At 42.0% G+C, this 21,054-nt stretch overlaps 1 protein-coding gene across 5 annotated transcripts in view; it reads right to left on the reverse strand.

Moving 5' to 3' along the window:
• CFAP70 (cilia and flagella associated protein 70) overlaps window positions 1–21,054 on the reverse strand; it is a 188,363-nt gene that overhangs the window by 26,038 nt on the left and 141,271 nt on the right. For all 5 annotated transcript variants that reach the window (XM_066242640.1, XM_066242641.1, XM_066242638.1 and 2 more), the window contains one exon: window positions 7,045–7,146. In XM_066242640.1, coding sequence (XP_066098737.1) covers window positions 7,045–7,146 — 102 coding nt within the window. The remainder of the gene's footprint in view (window positions 1–7,044; window positions 7,147–21,054) is intronic.

Raw genomic sequence — 21,054 nt, forward strand, 5'->3', positions numbered from 1 at the left:
CTTAAAACAATACCCACTTATTATCTCACAATTTCCACTGGTCAGAAGTCTGGTGTGGCTCAACTGGTTCTCTGCTTAGGGTCTCAAGAGGTCAAAATCAAGGTGTCAGTGGGGCTGGGTTCTTATCTGGAATCTACTTCCAAGCTAATTCCATTTGTTGGCAGAATTCAATGCCTTGTAATTGTAGGATAGAAGCCCCCATTTCCTTGCTAGCTGTGAGCAGGGAATCCTTTCAGCCTCTGGAGACCACCCACATTCTTTGACATGTGGTCCCTTCTCATCTTTGAGCTAGCAATTCTGTGTTGAATGCTTTTTGTGCTTTGAATAGCTCTGACCTACCTTCACAGCAGTACCTATATTAGTATTTGATGGAATAATCTTGAGAGGTCATCTTCAGAATTCTACCTACCACAGAAATTATCATGATTTACTCTTTGGCTCATGAATAATTACAAGCATGTTTTTAAGTTTCTAAATGTATGAGTCTTTTGGCCTTTTAGTTGTGTAATAAGGTGCCAAGGAATTGAAAAATTGTTAACATTAGTATTTTAGAAGGAAGAGTCAGGCCCTCTTACCCCTCCTTTCTGAAGAGAAAAAAAACCCTAGAGAAAGAGATTGAAGGGGCAAAAGTTAGTAGTTAATCATAATTTACTTTAGTTCTCTAAAAAGATTGAGGCCACTTGCTAGAGAGCAAAGAAGGTAAAACTTATCTGAAAACTTCCTCTTCCTCTCTTTCTTTAAGAGCCTTTAGGAGACAGTGTTTATATATATATTAATTAAAAATTCCTACACTGATTCTAACACTTCCTCCCCTCCTGGAGTCCTGAGAGTGACGGATCACGAGCCCACTCCCCTTGCTTGAAAAACCTGCATTCTGTAACATTTTATATGCTTTCTAATAATCATCCCTTTTGAAATATTTTATATGTATAAAACTTGTAAACTAAAGCAAGCAGGGACTAGCTTATTGGGTTTCCTAATAAGCTAGCCCCAACACTTTTAGCAAAGGTAATTTCATTTAGCGTCTCTCCTTATCCTAAGCTAAACATTTCATTGTGGCGACAGGGTGGGGGGGGGGTAGACACTAGAACATTTGGGAATGTCTTTGCCAGGTATGTAAAACAATTATCACTACTTGTGTTATCTTGTAGTCTTGATGTGTAAGAATGCTTTTTCCTTTTTTTTTTACAGAAACAGGGAGAGGCAGAGAGAGGGATAGACAGGAACGGAGAGAGATGAGAAGCATCAATCATCAGTTTTTTTGTTGCAACACCTTAGTTGTTCATTGATTGATTTCTCATATGTGTCTTGACTGTGGGCCTTCAGCAGACCAAGTAACCCCTTGCTCAAGCCAGCGACCTTGGGTCCAAGCTGGTGAGCTTTTTTGCTCAAACCAGATGAGCCTGCGCTCAAGCCGGTGACCTCGGGGTCTCGAACCTGGGTCTTCCGCATCCCAGTCCGAGGCTTTATCCACTGCGCCACCGCCTGGTCAGGTGCTTTTTCCTTTTAATAAATGTTGTAAGCTTGTTAATAGATGTTGTAAGCTTGTTAGTAATTGACTATTGTATCATGTTCCCCCTCCTTACCCACCTCAACTAGTACTTGATTTTATATGAAAGAAGGTTCAGAACTGTAAGAAAGCTACATGATTTGGGACCATGCCCTTATTAATTAATAAGCTGGATAATTAATAAACTCCTCAAAGTTCTTCTGTAACCTGCCGGGTGTCTCTGTGTAACCCGCGGATTGCAGTACTTTATACCAGTTGTTGATATGTAATTTTACTGTAGTGTGATCTACATGTATTTGTTGAATCTGTCTTTGTGTTCTAGCATATGAATAATTCATTTGTGCTTGAAAAGAATATGTATTCTCTACTTAATTGGTTTTTTTAATTTGTATTCTCTAATTGTTAAGTGCAGAGTTTTATGCTGTTGTTTGAGCTGAACTTTGTCGTTTTATTCAAATCTTCCATATCTTTAATTACTTTCTGTTTGATCTATCAGTTTTTGAGAGAACTGTAATAAAATCTGTTTTAGAACCTCTACAAACTGATGATGATGATGGAGATGAAGAATTTGAGGAGATTAAATATGCTGAGCCTGAAAGGGCTCTGAAGGTTGACACAACTTTTCGCCATCTGCTCCTTTCATTGATTTTGTGGAACCTTTACCATCCCCTCCAGCATCTGACTTTTGTACCTAGGGAGTCTCCACCACAGTTATTGGCTCTTCAAAAAGGAATATTATAGGCCCGTAGAGAGGGAGATTTGAATGTGTTACAGATGGCTTTTACAGTAACAGTTAGAGAGAGAGTGGCTTTTGAGGTGGAATCCAAAAATCCTAATGGTGTTTATGAATTCATCACATTCTCCTACAGGTGTTATTGTTCAACATGATAAATTAATTGAATGGCTATTTTTACCTGTGATAAGGTGCCAAAGAATTGCAAAGGTTGTTAACATTAGTATTTTAAAAGGAAGAGTCAGGCCCACTTACCCCTCCTCTCTGAAAAAAAAAAACACCCCAGGAAGCCTCACCAGGTGGTGGCGCAGTGGATAGAGCATCGGACTGGGATGCGGAAGTACCCAGGTTTGAGACCCCGAGGTCGCAAGCTTAAGTGCGGGCTCATCTGGTTTGAGCAAAAGCTCACCGGCTTGAGCCCAAGGTCACTGGCTCAAGCAAGGGGTTACTCGGTCTGCTAAAGGCCCGTAGTCAAAGGCATATATGAGAAAGCAATCAATGAACAACTAAGGTGTTGCAACGTGCAACAAAAAACTAATGATTGATGCTTCTCATCTCTCTGAAGTAACTAACCATAGTTCTTTTTTCTTTAATTTTTATTTTCTTATTTTTATTTTTTTACAGAGATTGGGAGAGTCAGAGAGAGGGACAGATAGAGACAGACAGACAGGGAGGGAGAGAGGTGAGAAACATCAATTCTTTGTTGCGGTTCCTTAGTTGTTCATTGATTAATTTCTCATATGTGCCTTGATGGGGGGGGGGCTACAGCAGACCAAGTGACCCCTTGCTCGAGTCAGCAACCTTGGGCTCAAGCTGGTGAGCCTTGCTCAAACCAGATGAGCCCGCACTCAAGCCGGTGACTTCGGGGTCTTGAACCTGGGTCCTCCACATCCCAGTCCAAGGCTCTATCCACTGCGCCACCACCTGGTCAGGCTAATCATAGTTCTTTGGAAGGACTGAGGCCCCCTACTTGCTAGACAGCAAAGAGGTAAAACTTATCTGAAAACTTCCTCTTCCCCATCCTTAAGAGCCTTTAGGAGACAATGTTTACATATCAATTAAAAATTCCCACATGGATTCTACCTTTTCCTCCCCTCCTGGAGTCCTGAGAGTGACGTATACCTCTAGACAAAAGGATCACAAGCTCACACCCCTTGCTTGAAAAATCTGCATTCTGTAACATTTTATATACTTTCTAATAATCATCCCTTTTGAAATCCTTTATATGTATAAAACTTGTAAGCTAAACAAGTGGGGACTAGCTTATTGGGTTTCCTACACTTGATCTTAGCCAAAAGGCCGAGAAGCGATTATTATTGGATTTCCTAATAAGCTAGCCCCAACACTTTTAGCAAAGGTAATTTCATTTAGCGTCTCTCCTTATCCTAAGCTAAACATTTCATTGTGGCGACAGGGATAGGGGGTAGACACTAGAACATTTGGGAATGTCTTTGCCAGGTATGTAAAACAATTATCACTACTGTATCTTGATGTGTAAGAATGCTTTTTCCTTTTAATAGATCCTATAGCTAGATGTTGTAAGCTTGTTAGTAATTGATTATTGTATCATGTTCCTCCTCCTTACCTACCCCAACCAGTACTTGATTTTGTATAAAGGAAGATTCAGAACGGTAAGAGAACCTACATGATTTGGGACCATTCTCTGTGTAGCTAGCTAACCGGCTAATTAATAAACTCCTCAAAGTTCTTCTGTAACCTGCCGGGTGTCTCTATGTTACCTGCAGATTGCAGTACTTTATAACAACTCAATTCTACTGCAAAATCTCTCTCCCTATCTTGATCTCACGTCTTCACTTATTCTCAAAGGAAGAGAACAAATTTGACAATTTGTGGGATGTGATCAGTCTACTATCATCCTTCCCTTAACAAATGCTGACATTTTTTTCTTATTTTCAGAATCATTTACACTGGCAGTTAACTTTTGCTGATTTCATAGGGATTATTGATAAACATTATCCAAAAAACCCTCATATCCAGTTCCTGAGGCACACTCAATGGATTTTACCTCATATTACCCGGCTGGAGGCTTTATTTAATGCCCCACCACCTTTACTTATGGCTCTGGTAATGGACATGTTGGCTATACTGGGGCAATACAGAAACAATACAATACACCCTAGGTTTTTCTGCTCAATAAACTGAATTATATGCTGTTATTTCTGCTTTACAGGATTTTCCCAATCCAGTTAACATTGTTAGTGATTCTGCTTTTGTAGTACAAGTCACAAAGATGATTGAAACAGCTTTGTTAAAACCTTCTTTATCACACCTCTTACTAATCTTTTTCCTGAATTACAACAAACTGGCAACTCTATTGTATAAAGCATTGTTTACTCTTTTTTTCTTTTTTTTCATTTTTCCGAAGCTGGAAACGGGGAGGCAGTCAGACAGACTCCCGCATACGCCCGACCGGGATCCACCCAGCATGCCCACTAGGGGGCGATGCTCTGCCCCTCTGGGGCATCGCTCTGTTGCATCCAGAGCCATTCTAGCGCCTGAGGCAGAGGCCACGGAGTCATCCTCAGCGCCCGGGCCATCTTTGCTCCAATGGAGCCTCAGCTGCGGGAGGGGAAGAGTGAGACAGAGAGGAAGGAGAGGGGGAGGGGTGGAGAAGCAGATAGGCGCCTCTCCTGTGTGCCCTGGCCAGGAATCAAACCCGGGACTTCTGCACGCCAGGCCGACGCTCTACCGCTGAGCCAACCGGCCAGGGCCAACTCTTAATTTTTTGAATAATCCATCTTCTTTGCTCTCCACAGCGTGGATCAACATTACTCTACTTATCTTCTATTTCAGAATATCTATGGTGACAGGATCCAGTGACCAATCTTTGGGTAATGGGACAACTGCTAACCTAGGGACGGGGTTTTGCTTATATCTCACCTTCTACAGGAGAAGCCCCACTTTGGATACCCACTCATCAAGTAAAACCCTATCATGAGTGAGAGAAAACAGAAAATTCATGAGTGACCTGGAACCCCAATCATGCAGATGGAGGGACTAAACGTCTAGACCCCCCATCTGGCGGGACCAATGCAAACAAGGAAGAAGGCAGCTCTTCCAAAGTGGGGGCAGATAAAACATCTGTGCCAAGAAGCAGAGAAACAATTGAAGCAGCAGAAAGCTTTGGTGATAGCCTAACATGACGGTTGCAGTTTTTGCTCTTCTTGCTGTAGCTTCCTTAGGTGCTTGCAACAAACTCTCTGACAATTAATACAGAAGGAGGCTGCAAAAACTGTTTATGCAGCTATACAAAAACAAAAAGGGGGACATATAGGAAAATGGCCAGAGATTAGATGCTGCCCTGAAACAAGTCTTTGGTGTGGATTTTGGAATGCCAGGTCCTGAGGGGCACCGGCCCCAGCAAGCACTGATGAGATTGTTTAAATCAGGGCTAGTCAACTTTTTATACCTACCGCCCACTTTTGTATCTCTTTTAGTAGTAAAATTTTCTAACTGTGCACCAATTCCATAGTAATGGTGATTTATAAAGTAGGAAAGTAACTTTACTTTATAAAATTTATAAAGCAGAGTTACAGCAAGTTAAAGCATATAATAATAATTACTTACCAAGTACTTTATGTTGGATTTTCGCTAAGTTTGGCAGAATAAATCTTTATAAAACAACTTACTATAGTTAAATCTATCTTTTTATTTATACTTTGGTTGCTCCACTACCACCGCCCACCATGAAAGGTGGAATGTCCTCTAGTGGGCGGTAGGGACCAAGTTGACTACCACTGGTTTAAAGGAAACAGCTGATCCCTTTAGCCTTTTCCCTACATACCTGAAAGGTATTTGTTAATCATCCTTCTCTGCACCTTAATCCATTCTAGGCTAATTTGACCCAGGCTCTGCTAATTTGCTTGATGAGTAAAGAAATTAATAAACACGATGAGGCTGCAGAGATCTGGGCTCTCAGTCCTAGAGGCTGGGAGTCCCCTGTACCCATCTTTTCTCTACATTGTGTCTTGTGTGTGTTTTTCTTAAGTCCTACAGCACCTTCCTGTCATGCACACCCTTTGCCAAGTTGGTCTTGGCATAGCCTATTTTGCCTTTATTTTTATCATTGGATTCTTATATAGCTTTTCTACACCATACATAATTTACAAAGTGGGAAATCAGAGGGTATATGTATGACTCCAGGAATTTTTGTAGATTCAGAGCATAATTGGAATGACTATAGAAGGAATGCTTACCATTGTCCCATAAATGTGAGAGCACAGGCAGGTGGGGAGAGGTACCCAGGGGGGGCAGAAGGAGAATGACTCACTGCCCCCATGTCTAATCTTCCCCCCACTGCACTGTCAGTCAGTGCCCTTGCAGAGCTCCCCATTCAGTGTTCCTAATCCCAACCCTAGGCCAGGCTTTGATCCCCACATCCTCCTTTATCTTGAGGCAGGACATACACTAGGTTAGACCTGTGCAGTAGCTCAAAAGTGCTGCAGGGAGCCTACCCAACCCAGAACTCTGGCCCAACCCAGGAGTCAGCCCTGGCCCACCCCACTCCAGCTCACTCATGACCACCAAGGCCAAAAGGCTCACTTCCATTTTTAGAATCTCCTTTTCAGACAAACATATTTGAGTATATAATTTTAAAGCATTTTTCAGGTAAAGTCTTCCCAGACCTGGTCCCTCCTTTGTCATTTATATAATGACCAAATCTGAACCTGATCAAACCTCAGCTATCATGCATTAATGGCCATCCTGCTAGCTCTTCCTTTACTTAGTTCCTCATCTCTTTGCCCTAAGACTGCATTGTGCAAAGACAACAAACACTCACTTTCAGGCTGACCAGAGCCAGGTACGCCCATACTTCAGCGTTGAAGTTGTTCAATGCATTGGCTTCAGAGAGGGCATCCTCTGCCTCCATGATCTCCTCCAGCTTGACAAAAAAGAAGACATGTGAGTTGTTAAGTCAACTTAGTTTTCACCTAAGCCAGCTGGAGTCAGCTTAGCTGAAAATACTATGTCCAAATAACATTGGTGTACATGACCTATAACAACAGCTTTTAACTTTTTAAATTTTTAGCAACAGAACTCTTTCTTCACCACTGGGTGGTGGCCCAGTATGTAAACTACTTAAATGTAAAACTGCTTAGCTTAAAAAGCCAGGTAGGGGAATCTGGACCCTGCCTTCTAGGCTCTCAACTTATACCTCTCTCTTCCTTCTTTCCTCTATAGCTGTCCCAGCAGGGCATCCCTGAGCCATGGAGACAGGTACTAGGGTTGGAAAACCAAAAGTATTTACTGTCATGTGTGCCTCATTCAGTGATTTTCCCATATACTATACAACTATATTTACAGTTTTTTCCTTTAAATTCTGCATCGCTTTCTTTTTTTCTTTTTTCTTTTTTCTTTTTTTGTATTTTTCCGAAGTTGGAAACAGGGAGGCAGTCAGACAGACACCTGCATGCGCCCGACCGGGATCCACCTGGCTTGCCCACCAGGGGGCAATGCTCTGCCCATCTGGGGCATTGCTCTGCTTCAATCAGAGCCATTCTAGTGCCTGAGGCAGAGGCCACAGAGCCATCCTCAGTGCCCGGGCAAACTTTGCTCCAATGGAGCCTTGGCTGCAGGAGGGGAAGAGAGAGACAGAGAGGAAGGAGAGGGGGAGGGGTGGAGAAGCAGATGGGTGCTTCTCCTGTGTGCCCTGGCCGAGAATTGAACCTGGGACTCCCGCACGCCAGGCTGACGCTCTACCACTGAGCCAACCAGCCAGGGCCCTGCATCACTTTCTTAAGGTAAAAGTCCTTTTAGACTGTCAAAACACTATCATTCAGAAAGCTTCCTTTTCCCTAAAATTAGTTATTAATAGCACAATGTTGAGTAATCAATACAATAACCAGCAACTCTAGCATGCTTCCTGAACTCTGGTTACATGGATATGATTGCTGCTTCCTAAAACTTTGAGTTGCTTTGTAAATTATTCCAAAAGGCCATCTGAGGAGAGAATAAAGCACTCCTTTCCCCAATAAAGTAGCTCTTTATTTATTTTTTTGTTTTAGAAAATAATGAATTTCTAGGCCCAAGACAATATGAAGACTAAAGCCCATAACTTGGCCTACACTTTAAATGTCTCTGAGATACTGATTCATTATTCAATCAGCATATGTGTGCTAAGGATTTACTCTCTATTAGACAGTATGTTAGATTCTGGGGATATAATGGTAAAATACAAGCCCTGCCATCAAAGAGTTTATTGACAGATATGTTAAAAAAGAAAAGAAAAAAAACTCAAACACACAAATAATTCCAATACAGAATAAACATCTCTATAATAAAAGCAAACATATAATCTTATGAAGGGACAAAGGAAAATAGTAATAATTCTACCTGAGATTAAAGAACACTCTGAGAAGAAACATTGCTAAAATAAATCTTGAAAGGCAATTAGAAGTTGCTAGTTGTAAAAGGTGAAGAAAGGCATTCCAGGTAAAATAAATCTTATATATAAATGCATAAATAGCATGACATGCTCAGAAAACTCAAGTATATCTGTGTGGCTGGAGAAGAGAGAGAGAGAGAAATAAAGTGGTAAGACTGAAGAGTGGGACAAAAGTAGGAAAAGTAGGTTTAAAGTTGCTCATATGCAAAATAATATAATAATAAATAAGAATACAAGAATAAATTGTTTCACATACTCAAAAAGTATAAGCCTACTTTTGCCCCACCCTATATGTTTATTCTAAGGAATCTGAATTTTATTGTGAAATAAGGGGTAGCCATTGAAAGATATAAGTAGGGGAATAATATGGTATTTGTATATATTAAAGACCACTTTGGTAACAATGTGGGAAATGACTTGAGGGAGGACAGAGAGCACCCCAGAAGATAAAGAAGGAATGAGGCTTGAATTAGAGCAGTTAAGGTAGATATGAAGAGGAGACAATAGACTCAAGAGATGTTTAAGAGACAAAATCAAAAGAATATTTGGTGACTAGATTTAAAATAGGAAAAGTAGACTAGGATAGCTTTTTGGTTTCTGGATTGGTTGATTATGTTTGTTATAGTCTTATTCACAAAGGCAGGGAATACTTGAGAAGTATAAGGCTTAAGGAATGTAAGAATCCTTCAGAGATGTTAGATTATATTTTGGATATGCACATTTTGATAGTTTTGAACCATCAAATGGAGATGTTCATTACAATGTTAGATATAAGGGTCAGAACTTGAATAGTATTATGATCTGAAGCTTAAGGATTCATTAGAGCACAAGTGGTAGTTAAGAACACCTCAGTAGATCTAACAGTTATGGTGAGTAAAAGACTAGAAGCCCCTGAAAAAGGCTGAGAATGAAATACCAGAGAGGAAAGCAAAGAACTGAAACAATGTGAATGCAGTATTGTAGATATCAAGAGAAGGCTTCAATAGGAAGTAGTCAACAGAGTTAAGTGTCACAAAGACTTCATCTAAGTGTCTATTGCATTTGGCAATTAGTATGTTATTGTGGACTTCTGTCAGAAAAGTTTCAGCAAAGTGATAAGGGGTATACACCTAATTGCTATGAAGTGAAATATAAATGGAACCTGGGAAATGAACAGGTAATTCACAAGTAAAGAAATACTTGTATCACATGAGTTTAACTTCTTTAGTCATAAAAATACAAATTAAGATACCTATTGAGATTCCAGTCAAGATGGCAGTGTAAGTAATGCTGTGCTCACCTCCTCCCATAACCACATCAAAATTACAACTAAACTACAGAACAACCATCATTGAGAATAATGTGAAGTCTAGCTGAATAGAAGTTCTATAACTAAGGATTTACAGAAGAAGCTACATCAGACTGGTAGGAAGGGCAGAGATGTGGACCAAGCTGGTACCACACCCACATGTGGCTGCAGAGGTGCCCTCTAAAGAGTGAGAGGTCCAGCCCCAAGCCAGACTTCCCAGCCCAGGCTTCCAGTAAAGGCAAGAGAAGTCCTCATAACTTCTGGCTGTGAAAATTAGCAGAGATTGTGGCTAAGACTGAGGGTGGCTGTAGTCCCAGGTGTTCCTCTTAAAGGGTCCACTCACGGACTTACTTGGACTCAATCACTCTGAGTTCCAGTTGTTGGGTAACAGCTTTAAAGGCACAAGAGACATACAAGAAAGAACTGTCTGGCTTTAGGGCAAGGGCTGGAAGGGCAGCTGTCTCCAAGACAGAAGTGCTGACAGAAGTCATTGTTCCTTTGTTGGGCCCTTCTTCTACCTTGCCTATATGTACAGGTGGGTGCCATATCTGAATCTTTGCCATCTTAGCTAAAACTCCTCACCCTGCCCTAGTGATTCCCTAAGATCTCCTCCCCACCCAACATTCAGCCGACTCAAGCTGCTTCCAATGGCTTTTCCATACAAACAGCCTGTCTTAGCTCATGCTACAGACTTTCCTAAAATCTCTCAAAGGTTCACAAACCCTAAACAAGCAGCATCTGACCTTGACAGCCAGCCTGTTTGTAGTTTAGCATCTCCCAGGCACCTCAAAGCCCAGCACAAGAAGCAACCATTGGCAGATCAATTTGTAGCTCATATCAAGTGGCCCCAGACAGGACACAGGTAGCAGCTGACCTTGGTCTGTACCAGAGCCCTTCCCAAAAGGCCCCAGAATGAACACACCCAGTTGCTAGCCTCAGATCAAAACAGAGCACCACCTCCACAAATGACACATCCAAAGAACAGACTCAGTAGGCACAAGAACCCCACTAAAGAAATCCTACTCTGTAGGGTCCGCCCTGGCACAACAGCTCTTCCACTATAGTCATAGCCAGTCCTCACAACCAATCAGCCTGAGGGTCAATGCTCCTACTGATGTGCCAACAGCAATCAAGGCTCAACAACAATTACAACAACAGTATGCACACCCACACAAAAGACACACCTGAAGCTCTTGGTGCAGATATGCGGGGAGACTATGCTACTGGGCCCATATTACATAATGTCACTTTTCCAGAACCTGAAGATTAGCAGCTCTACCTACCATATAAAAACAAATCCAGTGAAGCAGCCAAAACGAGGACAAGAAATCTACCAGACGAAGAGGACAAACCATTGGTTGTAAGGACGCTCAATGATCTCAGTAAGAACTTAAAAAATATATTTTTTAATAGAAAATATAGAATGGAAATAGAAACCATAAAAAAGAACAAGTCAAGAATGAAGAATAAAATAATTGAAATGAAGAATACATTGGAGGGAATCAAAAGTAGAGTAGATGAAGCAGAGGACAGAATCAGCAATTTGGAAGATAAAGTAGCAGAAAACACCCAATCAAAACAGCAAAAAAGAATCCAAAAAAAATAAGGAAAAAACCTAATGAACAAAACAAACAAACAAAATAGAAACAGACTCACAGATACAGAGAACAGGATTATAGTTGACAGAGGGGAGGGGGGCTTAGGGGCTGGTGAAAAAGGTGAAGGGATTAAGCAGAAAATGTAAACAAAAATCCTTAGACACAGACAACAGTATGGGGATTACCAGAGGGGTGGAGGAGTGGGGGCAGGTAGAATAGGGTAAAAGAGTATAAATGGGGACAGAAGGAGACAACTTTGGGTGGTGAACACACAATACAATATACAGATGATGTATTATAGAATTGTACACTTAAAACCTAGATAATTTTATTAACCAATGTCACCCCAATAGATTCAATGAAAAACTTTGTAAAAAGAAAAAAGACAAAAAAAAAAAAGTAAGGATAGTTTGAGGGCCTCTGGGATAATCAAGTATATCAACATTTGCATCATAGGGGTACCAGAGCAGAAGACAGAGAGAAGGAATTCAAAACCTGTATGAAGAAATAGTGATGGAAAACATACAAGTTCAGGAAGCACAGAGTCCCAACCAAGGTGAACCCAAGGAAGCTCACACCAAGACATATCATAATTAAAATGCCAAAGATTAAAGACAAAGATAGGATCTTAAAAGGAGCAAGAGAAAAGCAGTTAGTTACCTACACAGGAATTCCCATGAAACTCCAAGCTGATATCTCAATAGAAACTTTGCAGGCCAGAAGGGATTGGCATGAAATGTTGTGGACCGTTAATGGCAGGAAGCCATTATAGATTCAAGGCTTAGCAAAAGGCTAAGTTCTCCCCTCTCCATCTCCATATTTGGCTTTGATGCTGAGTATTTGCACCCCACTCCACTTGCTTCCTTGGGTTGCAGGAAGCAATATACATGCCCTTCCTCTGACTCTTTGTTTGTTTCAGATGTTTGTAAATTTCACTAATGTATCCTGTGTAAATTTCACTAACGTATCCTGTTTTCGCCTTGGGAGAGTTCCTGTCTTAGCCTTTGATGTGCAACTTTGTATCAGGGTCCTTGATTTGCATGGGTCTATATAATAAAGCGAACTGGGGCTATGAGGCACTCAGATACTGCCAGGCAGTTTGAGGAGTCCTCCTGGTCCCATCGGTTTTGTTCTGACAAAGTGTGTTTCCTTAATTCCACACCGTTATTTGGAATTGTGCTGGTCCGCGGCAAGTGGCGCCTGAACAGATGACTTGAGTACGAGGAAACTAAAACTGAAGGCAGGTGACGGAACTCCCCAAAGTGAAGTGCACACAGTGAGTAAATAAAGTTTTTGGGGAAAGTGTAGTTGGGAGTAAAAGAATATGGGACAGATAGGGTAAAAAATAAGGGACCTTTTTGTAAAAATGTTTCCGTATGAAGACAAATCATTGTCTGAAGAGTATCAGGGTAAGCCGGAAACAGAGGGATGTGAATACGAGGATAACTTGGAGTCTGAGGCTGACAGGGGGGATGAAAAATCCATGGCTATGGCTGCCTTAGCCATGGGGCCTCCGCTGCCCTCAGCTCCTTCCTACATTCAACCCTCTGCTCCTCCGTTCCCTTATCGGGCTGATTCCAGAGTCTATAGCTCAAAATCTGGGATATCCCCTCTCCAACAATCTATAGACCAGGCTCAAAATGTAGGGGAAACAATAGATGATAGCTTTACCCATTTTCCTGTTGTAGAAAGACAGGATGATACAGGGAGACTAGTGCGAGAACATGAACCTGTACCTTTTAGAGCTCTGAAAGAGCTTAAACTTGTTTGTGTTCAGTATGGGCCTACTGCCCCTTTTTCACTTGGTTTATTAGATACTATTAGGGAAAAGGATCTTCCCCCAAATGACTGGAAGGTGATTGCTTGTGCTTGTCTCTCCGGGGGTGATTATTTGCTGTGGAAGTTGGACACTCATGAAGGGGCTGTTGAGGTAGGAAAAAAATCTCAGCATAATCAACCTGAGCCGCCAGTTACAGCGAATATAGAATTTGAGAATGGATAGGAGACTCAGGTATTAGGAAAATTACAGCTTTTTCTGTCATGGGCTGATTTTCTTTAATTTTTTTTTTTTTTTTGTATTTTTCTGAAGCTCGAAACGGGGAGAGACAGTCAGACAGACTCCTGCATGCGCCTGACTGGGATCCACCTGGCATGCCCACCAGGGGGAGACACTCTGCCCACCAGGGGTCGGTGCTCTGCCCATTCAGGGCGTCGCTATGCCGCGACCAGAGCCACTCTAGCGCCTGAGGCAGAGGCCACAGAGCCATCCCCAGCGCCCGGGCCATCTTTGCTCCAATGGAGCCTTGGCTGCAGGAGGGGAAGAGAGAGCCAGAGAGGAAGGAGAGGGGGAGGGGTGGAGAAGCAGATGGGCGCTTCTCCCGTGTGCCCTGGCTGGGAATCGAACCTGGGACTTCTGCACACCAGGCCGACGATCTACTACTGAGCCAACTGGCCAGGGCCTTCTTTAATGTTTTGACTGTGGTCTTCTGAACTATCATTTTGTTTTTTTCTTGTTCTTTGCCTGGAGGTTGAGGCGGGGGACCTGTGTTGGATCTGACTATGGAAAATATCCCAGCAGCTGCCGAGAGCAAATTTTCTCGGGAGATTTTGTTTAGTCACATCCTTCAGTCTCTCTGTCAGAAAATGCCCTGACTAATATCAGGCAGGCATCTTTCTAATCTGGATGTGCTCTGAAATCCTGGGTTTCTCTCTGGTTTGTCTGGTTCGTCTAATTCTTGTTTCTGTTTAGTCTTTGTTTAATGTTGTCAAAATGTGTCTGTTTTTAAGGCCTGAATTAAGGGTTTTTTTGCATGCAAAAATTGGAAATGCTGGCTCTAATATTTAGAAAAAATAAAATGTTTTTAGAACTTGTAAGGAGCACTCATTTAAATTTAAATAGAAGAGAATGTAGATCCTTAAGACTTACTGATTTGGTTAGTGCATTGTGAGATGTGTTCAGAGTTAGGAGCCAAATAGCAACTTAAGTATTAGAAAACTCTGCAAATCTTTGTCATGCTCTTTTTACTTCAAATTTTTTGAATACTGATGTACAGGGTCATTCAGCAGCAGAGAGACTCTGGAACCCTGCAAGGAAAGCCTTCCCTGAAGTGCGATGGAGGGACCTGCTCACAGGAATCTGGCAAGAGCCAGACCCTGTTCTCTTATGGGGCCGAGGATATGTGTGTTTTTTTCCTAGATCTGCTGAAGCTCCTCAGTGGATCCCTGAATGACTGATGAGACACCATGATTCTAGATGAGAGACTCACTTCACAAGAGCAATTGCATAAGACTTATTTTACTATGCTGTCTCAATTATTATTACCTATTTTTTTTAATGTTTTATTTCTTTTCTGCTCCATTGCTTGAAAAGAGGGCGAAAAGGGGGGCCTGATTTGGGTGTTGCTGAACAGAAATCTCATACGGCCGTCTTGAGATTTTTCGAGAGAGATCTCTGTTTAGTATATATCCTTATTACGTTCCTATTAAGGTAGCCCTACTTAAGATCAAGCAGGCCATAGTTTAATCTCTAAAACCCCGGGTTTCACTCTTGATTTGTGTGATTGTATGTGAAGTCTTTGTTTAATGTTTAAGTGTCTTTGTTTATAAGGCCTGAATTAAGTCCTTACATGAAAAGTAATAATAATAATAATTTTGGAAATGCTGGCTCTAGTATTGAAAACAAAATAAAAATAATTTCATTTCCCTACATAAATATAATTTTTTTTTTTTTTTTGCATTTTTTCTGAAGCTGGAAACAGGGAGAGACAGTCAGACAGACTCCCGCATGCACCTGACCGGGATCCACCCGGCACGCCCACCAGGGGTGACGCTCTGCCCACCAGGGGGCGATGCTCTGCCCATCCTGGGCATTGCCATGTTGCGACCCTCCTGGGTGTCGCCATGTTGCGACCAGAGCCACTCTAGCGCCTGGGGCAGAGGCCAAGGAGCCATCCCCAGCGCCCGGGCCATCTTTGCTCCAATGGAGCCTTGGCTGCGGGAGGGGAAGAGAGAGACAGAGAGGAAGGCGCGGCGGAGGGGTGGAGAAGCAAATGGGCGCTTCTCCTATGTGCCCTGGCCGGGAATCGAACCCGGGTCCTCCGCACACTAGGCCGACGCTCTACCGCTGAGCCAACCGGCCAGGGCCCATAAATATAATTTTGTTTGGAATAAGAAAAGCGTGCTCATTTTGGATCCAAAAGATTTGCTGGTTTGGCCAGGCTGCTCCAGGCTGCAAGTGGAAGGCTTGGGCAGCATAGATTTACATAATAAAAGTGTAAAGATTTTTTTTTTACTATAGGAGAATAATGAAGATCACACTGGGATTTTTCAGTTTTGATATGTACTCTTTAAGGTGCCTGTTAATTAATATTAAGGGGGTGTTTTAATAAGTGTGGGAATGTTACTTGAAGGTGCATTTACTCTATTTTTGTTAAAAGTTAACAAAGTCAAGGATTTCTTGCAATCTTTGAAGTCAAAATATTGTAAAGTGTGCTTAACATTTGCTTGAAGATCAATTGTAAATAATAAGAAAGGGGGGAGCTCCTGGAGCTCCTGCAGGTCTACCCTGTGACGCTTTTTACTTCAGTTTCTTTTGAATGTTGATGTACAAGAGATGCCAAATTTTTTGACCTGCAAACTACTACCCCTTTTTTATTTTTATGTGATTCAGCTAATAACACTGTTTTGTCTTTTTCCAAATAGCTCCAGATATATAGGCAGATAGGAACTCCCAAGCCCCTCAGTGAGATCTTCTGAGCATGGCTTTTAAGGTACCAAGAGGCAGAAAAAAGCCCAAAGGAGATCAGGTAAAATACTAGCTCTTGGCATACGCCCTCAAAGGCTCAACGCTCCAACTGGAAATTCATCAGGGCCCTGCTTCAATAGTGAAAAGGATGGTCATTTGAGCCAAAGCCTGCCAGGCTTACATGACTTTGCTGTGAGGAAGAAGGGACACACTGGAAGGTAGGCTTCCCCCTCACTCCTCTAAGGGAGGGTTCAGTTTCTTCCAGCCCTGCTCCAGCCACCTGTGACCTAACCTTGCCCAGAATAGTGGGATTTGCCACTGAAGGCTAAAAGGTGCCCAGGGCCATCGGCCCCATCTACAACACTGTGGATGAGCCTGGGGTATTTCTTCCAAGTAGCCGGTAGACTGGTCTCATTTACACAAGGGCCATTTAACTATGTCTTGCCTGAATATTCAGGTTTTTTATTCTTCCCTCGAAGATCTCTGTTGTAGGTCTTGATAGTCCTGTTTTCTGCTGCTTTGATTAATATATAGTCTTTCCTTTATTCCTCCTGCCTCAATGCCCCACTCATATTTTAGGCTAGGACCTACTCCTAATTCAGAGCTCCTTTTTTCCTTTTTTGCCAACTTACAAATTTACCTCTGCCACCCAGCTTAGTGTATCCCAAGGTTCTCCTCACCACCCCATGGCTGTAAAGCTCCAGTATAGGACCCCTGGGTTCATCTTTCCAGTTTAAAGAAAATGGAAGCTCCGTCTTCATGCGTGCTGCAGATGGCTTTTCCAGTCTACCTGGGTCATTGCCAGCTGGGAGCAGCAGTCATTGGGACTTTGACGCTAACTGCAGAGTGTGGAAGTGTGACGGCAATTCCAGTGCCATGAGGACTTCTCCTGATGTGCACTTTTCCTGGACTCCAGCTCCTGTGACAGTTTTTGATGGACTGAACTGGGGTTGGGTTGCATTTGCAGAATGGTGTTGGTGCCAACTTGAATTTGGTGAACACGTTAAGGACATTACTCTTTTATAGATTCTTGTTGTATTAGCTTAAAGAGTTTGCTTAAAGGCTTTAATCACTGTGATGTATTAGTATACTTGTTTTTGGGTATCTGTTAGCATTGGCTATAGTAATTTTGTGTTTGTTCTGTATTTTTTCCATCTGCTTCCAATTAGAATCTGGGAAACTAGGAAATCAGATAAGTGCAAATCTCAGCACACAAATTAAAAATAAAAAAGAAAAGGGGAATATGTTGTGGACTGTTAATGGCAGGAAGCCATTATAGATTCAAGACTTAGCAAAAGGCTAAGTTCTCCCCCCTCCATCTCCATATTTGGCTTTGATGCTGAGTATTTGCACCCACTCCACTTGCTTCCTTGGGTTGCAGGAAGCAATATACATGCCCTTCCTCTGACTCTTTGTTTGTTTCAGATGTTTGTAAATTTCACTAATGTATCCTGTTTTTGCCTTGGGAGAGTTCCTGTCTTAGCCTTTGATGTGCAACTTTGTATCAGGGTCCTTGATTTGCATAGGTCTATATAATAAAGCAAACTGGGGCTATGAGGCACTCAGATACTGCCAGGCAGTTTGAGGAGTCTTCCTGGTCCCATCGGTTTTGTTCTGACAAAGTGTGTTTCCTTAATGCCGCACCGTTATTTGGAGCTGCACTGGTCCGCGGCAATGAAATATTCAAAGTGATGAAAAGCAAGAACCTACAACCAAGATTATTCTACCCAGAAAAGTTATCATTAATTTTTTTTGCAGTTATTGAAAATCAAAGGACAGATAAAGCGCTTCCCAGAAAAGAAAAATCTAAAGAAGTTCATCACCATCAACCAGTATTACAACAAATGTTAAAGAGACTTCTTTAAGAAGAAATATTTTTAAAATATGAATAATAGAGTGGCAATAGCTACATATCTATCAACAATTACTTTAAGTGCAAACTGATTAAATGCTCGAATCAGAAGACATATGGTGGCTGAATGAATAATAAAACAAGGCCTTTATATATGCTGCTGACAAGAGACTTACTTCAGCTCAAAAGACACACACAGACCAAAAATAAAGAGATGAAAAAATATATTTTATTAAAATAAAAACAGGTCCTGGCTGGTAGGGTCAGTGGATAGAGCATCAGTCCGGTGTATGGATGTCCTGGGTTTGATCCCCAGTCAGGGCACACATGAGAAGCAACCATCTGCTTCTCTTCCCTTTCCCTCTCCACCTTCTTTCTCTTTTTTCCTCTCGCACCCAGTGGCTCGATTGTTTCTAGTTGTTAGCTCTGGGTACTGAGGGCTCAGCCGGTCCGACCGTTGACCCTGGACACTGACGATAGCTCAGTTGACTTGAGCATTGGCCCCAGATAGGGGTTGCTATGTAGATCCTGGTCAGGGCACATGCAGGAGTCTATCTCCACTCCTCTCACTTAAAAAAAAGCTGGGGTAGTAATAGTTATACCAGACTTTAAATAGACTTTAAAACAAAGGCTGCAACTAGAGACAAAGAAGAACACAGCAACACCACTTCTGGCTATCCAAAGGAACCCAAAACACTAATTCAAAATAACATACATATCTATGTGTTCATTGTATCGTTATTTATAATAGCCAAGATGCGGAAGCAACCTAAGTGTCCATCAATAGATGAATGAATAAATTAGAACTTGTACATACATACAAGGAAATATTACTCAGCCATAAGAAAGAACGAAACCTTGCCATCTGGGACAACATGGATGAACCTAGAAGGTATCATGCTAAGTGAAATAAGTCAGAGAAAGACAAATATCATATGATTCCATTCTTACATGGAATCGAAACAGCCTGACCAGGCAGTGGCACAGTGAATAGAGCAATGACCTGGGACACTGAGGACCCAGATTCAAAATCCTGAGGTCGTCGGCTTGAGCATGAGATCAGAGACGTGACCCAATGGTTGCTGACTTGAAGTGCAATGTGGCTGGCTTGAGCCCAAGGTCACTGTCTTGGGCAAGGGGTCACAGGCTCTGCTGGAGTTCCCCAGGCAAGGCACATATAAGAAAGCAGTCAATGAACAACTAAGGTACTGCAACTATGAGTTGATACTTCTCATCTCTGTCCCTTCCTGCCTATCTACCCTTGTCTGTCCTTCTGTTTCTCTCTCACAAAAAAATAAAATAACAAACAAGAGAGAAAGAAACTCAGATAGAGAACATTTTTACAGTGCTAGGTGGGGAGGGTTTGGGGGTGAAAAAAAGAAAGTGATTTTACAAGTACAACTTGGTAGTTACAAAATAGTCGTGAGGATATAAAATATAGCATAAGGAACATAGTCAATAATATTATAATAACTATGCATGGTATTAGATCGGTACTAGATTTATCAGGGTGATCACTACATAAGTTATATAAATGCCTAATCATGAAATTGTTCACTTGAAAATGATATATAATATTGTACTATCAACTGTAGTTGAAAAATAAAAAAAATATTTTTAAAAATATACCTGTCAAATTCAGCTAAAAAAAATTTTTTTTTTTCTGAAGCTGGAAACGGGGAGAGACAGTCAGACAGACTCCCACATGCGCCGGACCGGGATCCACCCGGCACGCCCACCAGGGGCGAAGCTCTGCCCACCAGGGGGCAATGCTCTGCCCCTCCGGGGCATCGCCGTGACCAGAGCCACTCTAGCGCCTGGGGCAGAGGCCAAGGAGCCATCCCCAGCGCCCAGGCCATCTTTGCTCCAATGGAGCCTTGGCTGCGGGAGGGGAAGAGAGAGACAGAGAGGAAGGAGGGGGGGTGGAGAAGCAAATGGGCGCCTCTCCTATGTGCCCTGGCCGGGAATCAAACCCAGGTCCCCTGCACACCAGGCCGACGCTCTACCGCTGAGCCAACCGGCCAGGGCCTCAGCTAAAAAATTTTTAAAGATACCTATTAGAGCCTGACCGGTGCAGTGGTGCAGTGGATAGAGCATTGGACTGGGATGCAGAGGACCCAGGTTTGAGACCCCAAGGTCATCAGCTTGAGCAAGGGCTCATCTGGTTTGAGCAAAAGCTCACCAACTTGGACCCAAGGTCCCTGGCTTGAGCAAGGGGTTACTCGGTATGCTGAAGGCCCATGATCCAGGCACATATGAGAAAGCAATCAATGAACAACTAAGGTGTCGCAATGAAAAGCTAATGATTGATGCTTCTCATCTCTCCGTTCCTGTCTGTCTGTCCCTGTCTATCCCTCTCTCTGACTCTCTCTCTCTGTCTCTGTATAAAAAAAAAAGATACCTATTAGATTGATAAATGATAATGCCAATTGTTGATGGGGTAACAGTAAAATGGCTCATACCTTCTGGAAGAGTATAAATCAGTATATAACCTTTTGAGAAGGTGTGTTGAAATTATAATTTAAAGACTAAAATTTTTCTACATTCTTTTATAATGTATCCTAAGAAAATAATTAAAATTAAACAGAGAACTTAATATTTATTTCAGCATTATTTATAATAGTATACCATAATTGTACAAACTAACAACATATCCAATAGTAAGTGATTGGTCAAATCAGTTATGGTATAGCCACACACCAGCATAGTATAACTAAAACATTGATGGGGGCAGAGATAACTTGAACATTTTAATGGTTAGGCTTAATTTAAGGGGTTTTTTTGTTTGTTTGTTTTGTTTTTCTTTGTTTGTTTTTAGTTTTTATCTCAATGAAACTATGTTTACACCACACACAAAAAATAGCTCAACTTATCTGACTAGTTTCTTGTGCTTTCAGCCGAGTTGCCAGGTTTCTACCAGCTA

This window comes from Saccopteryx bilineata, chromosome 9 (genome assembly GCF_036850765.1).
Source record: "Saccopteryx bilineata isolate mSacBil1 chromosome 9, mSacBil1_pri_phased_curated, whole genome shotgun sequence".
Taxonomy (NCBI): domain Eukaryota; kingdom Metazoa; phylum Chordata; class Mammalia; order Chiroptera; family Emballonuridae; genus Saccopteryx; species Saccopteryx bilineata.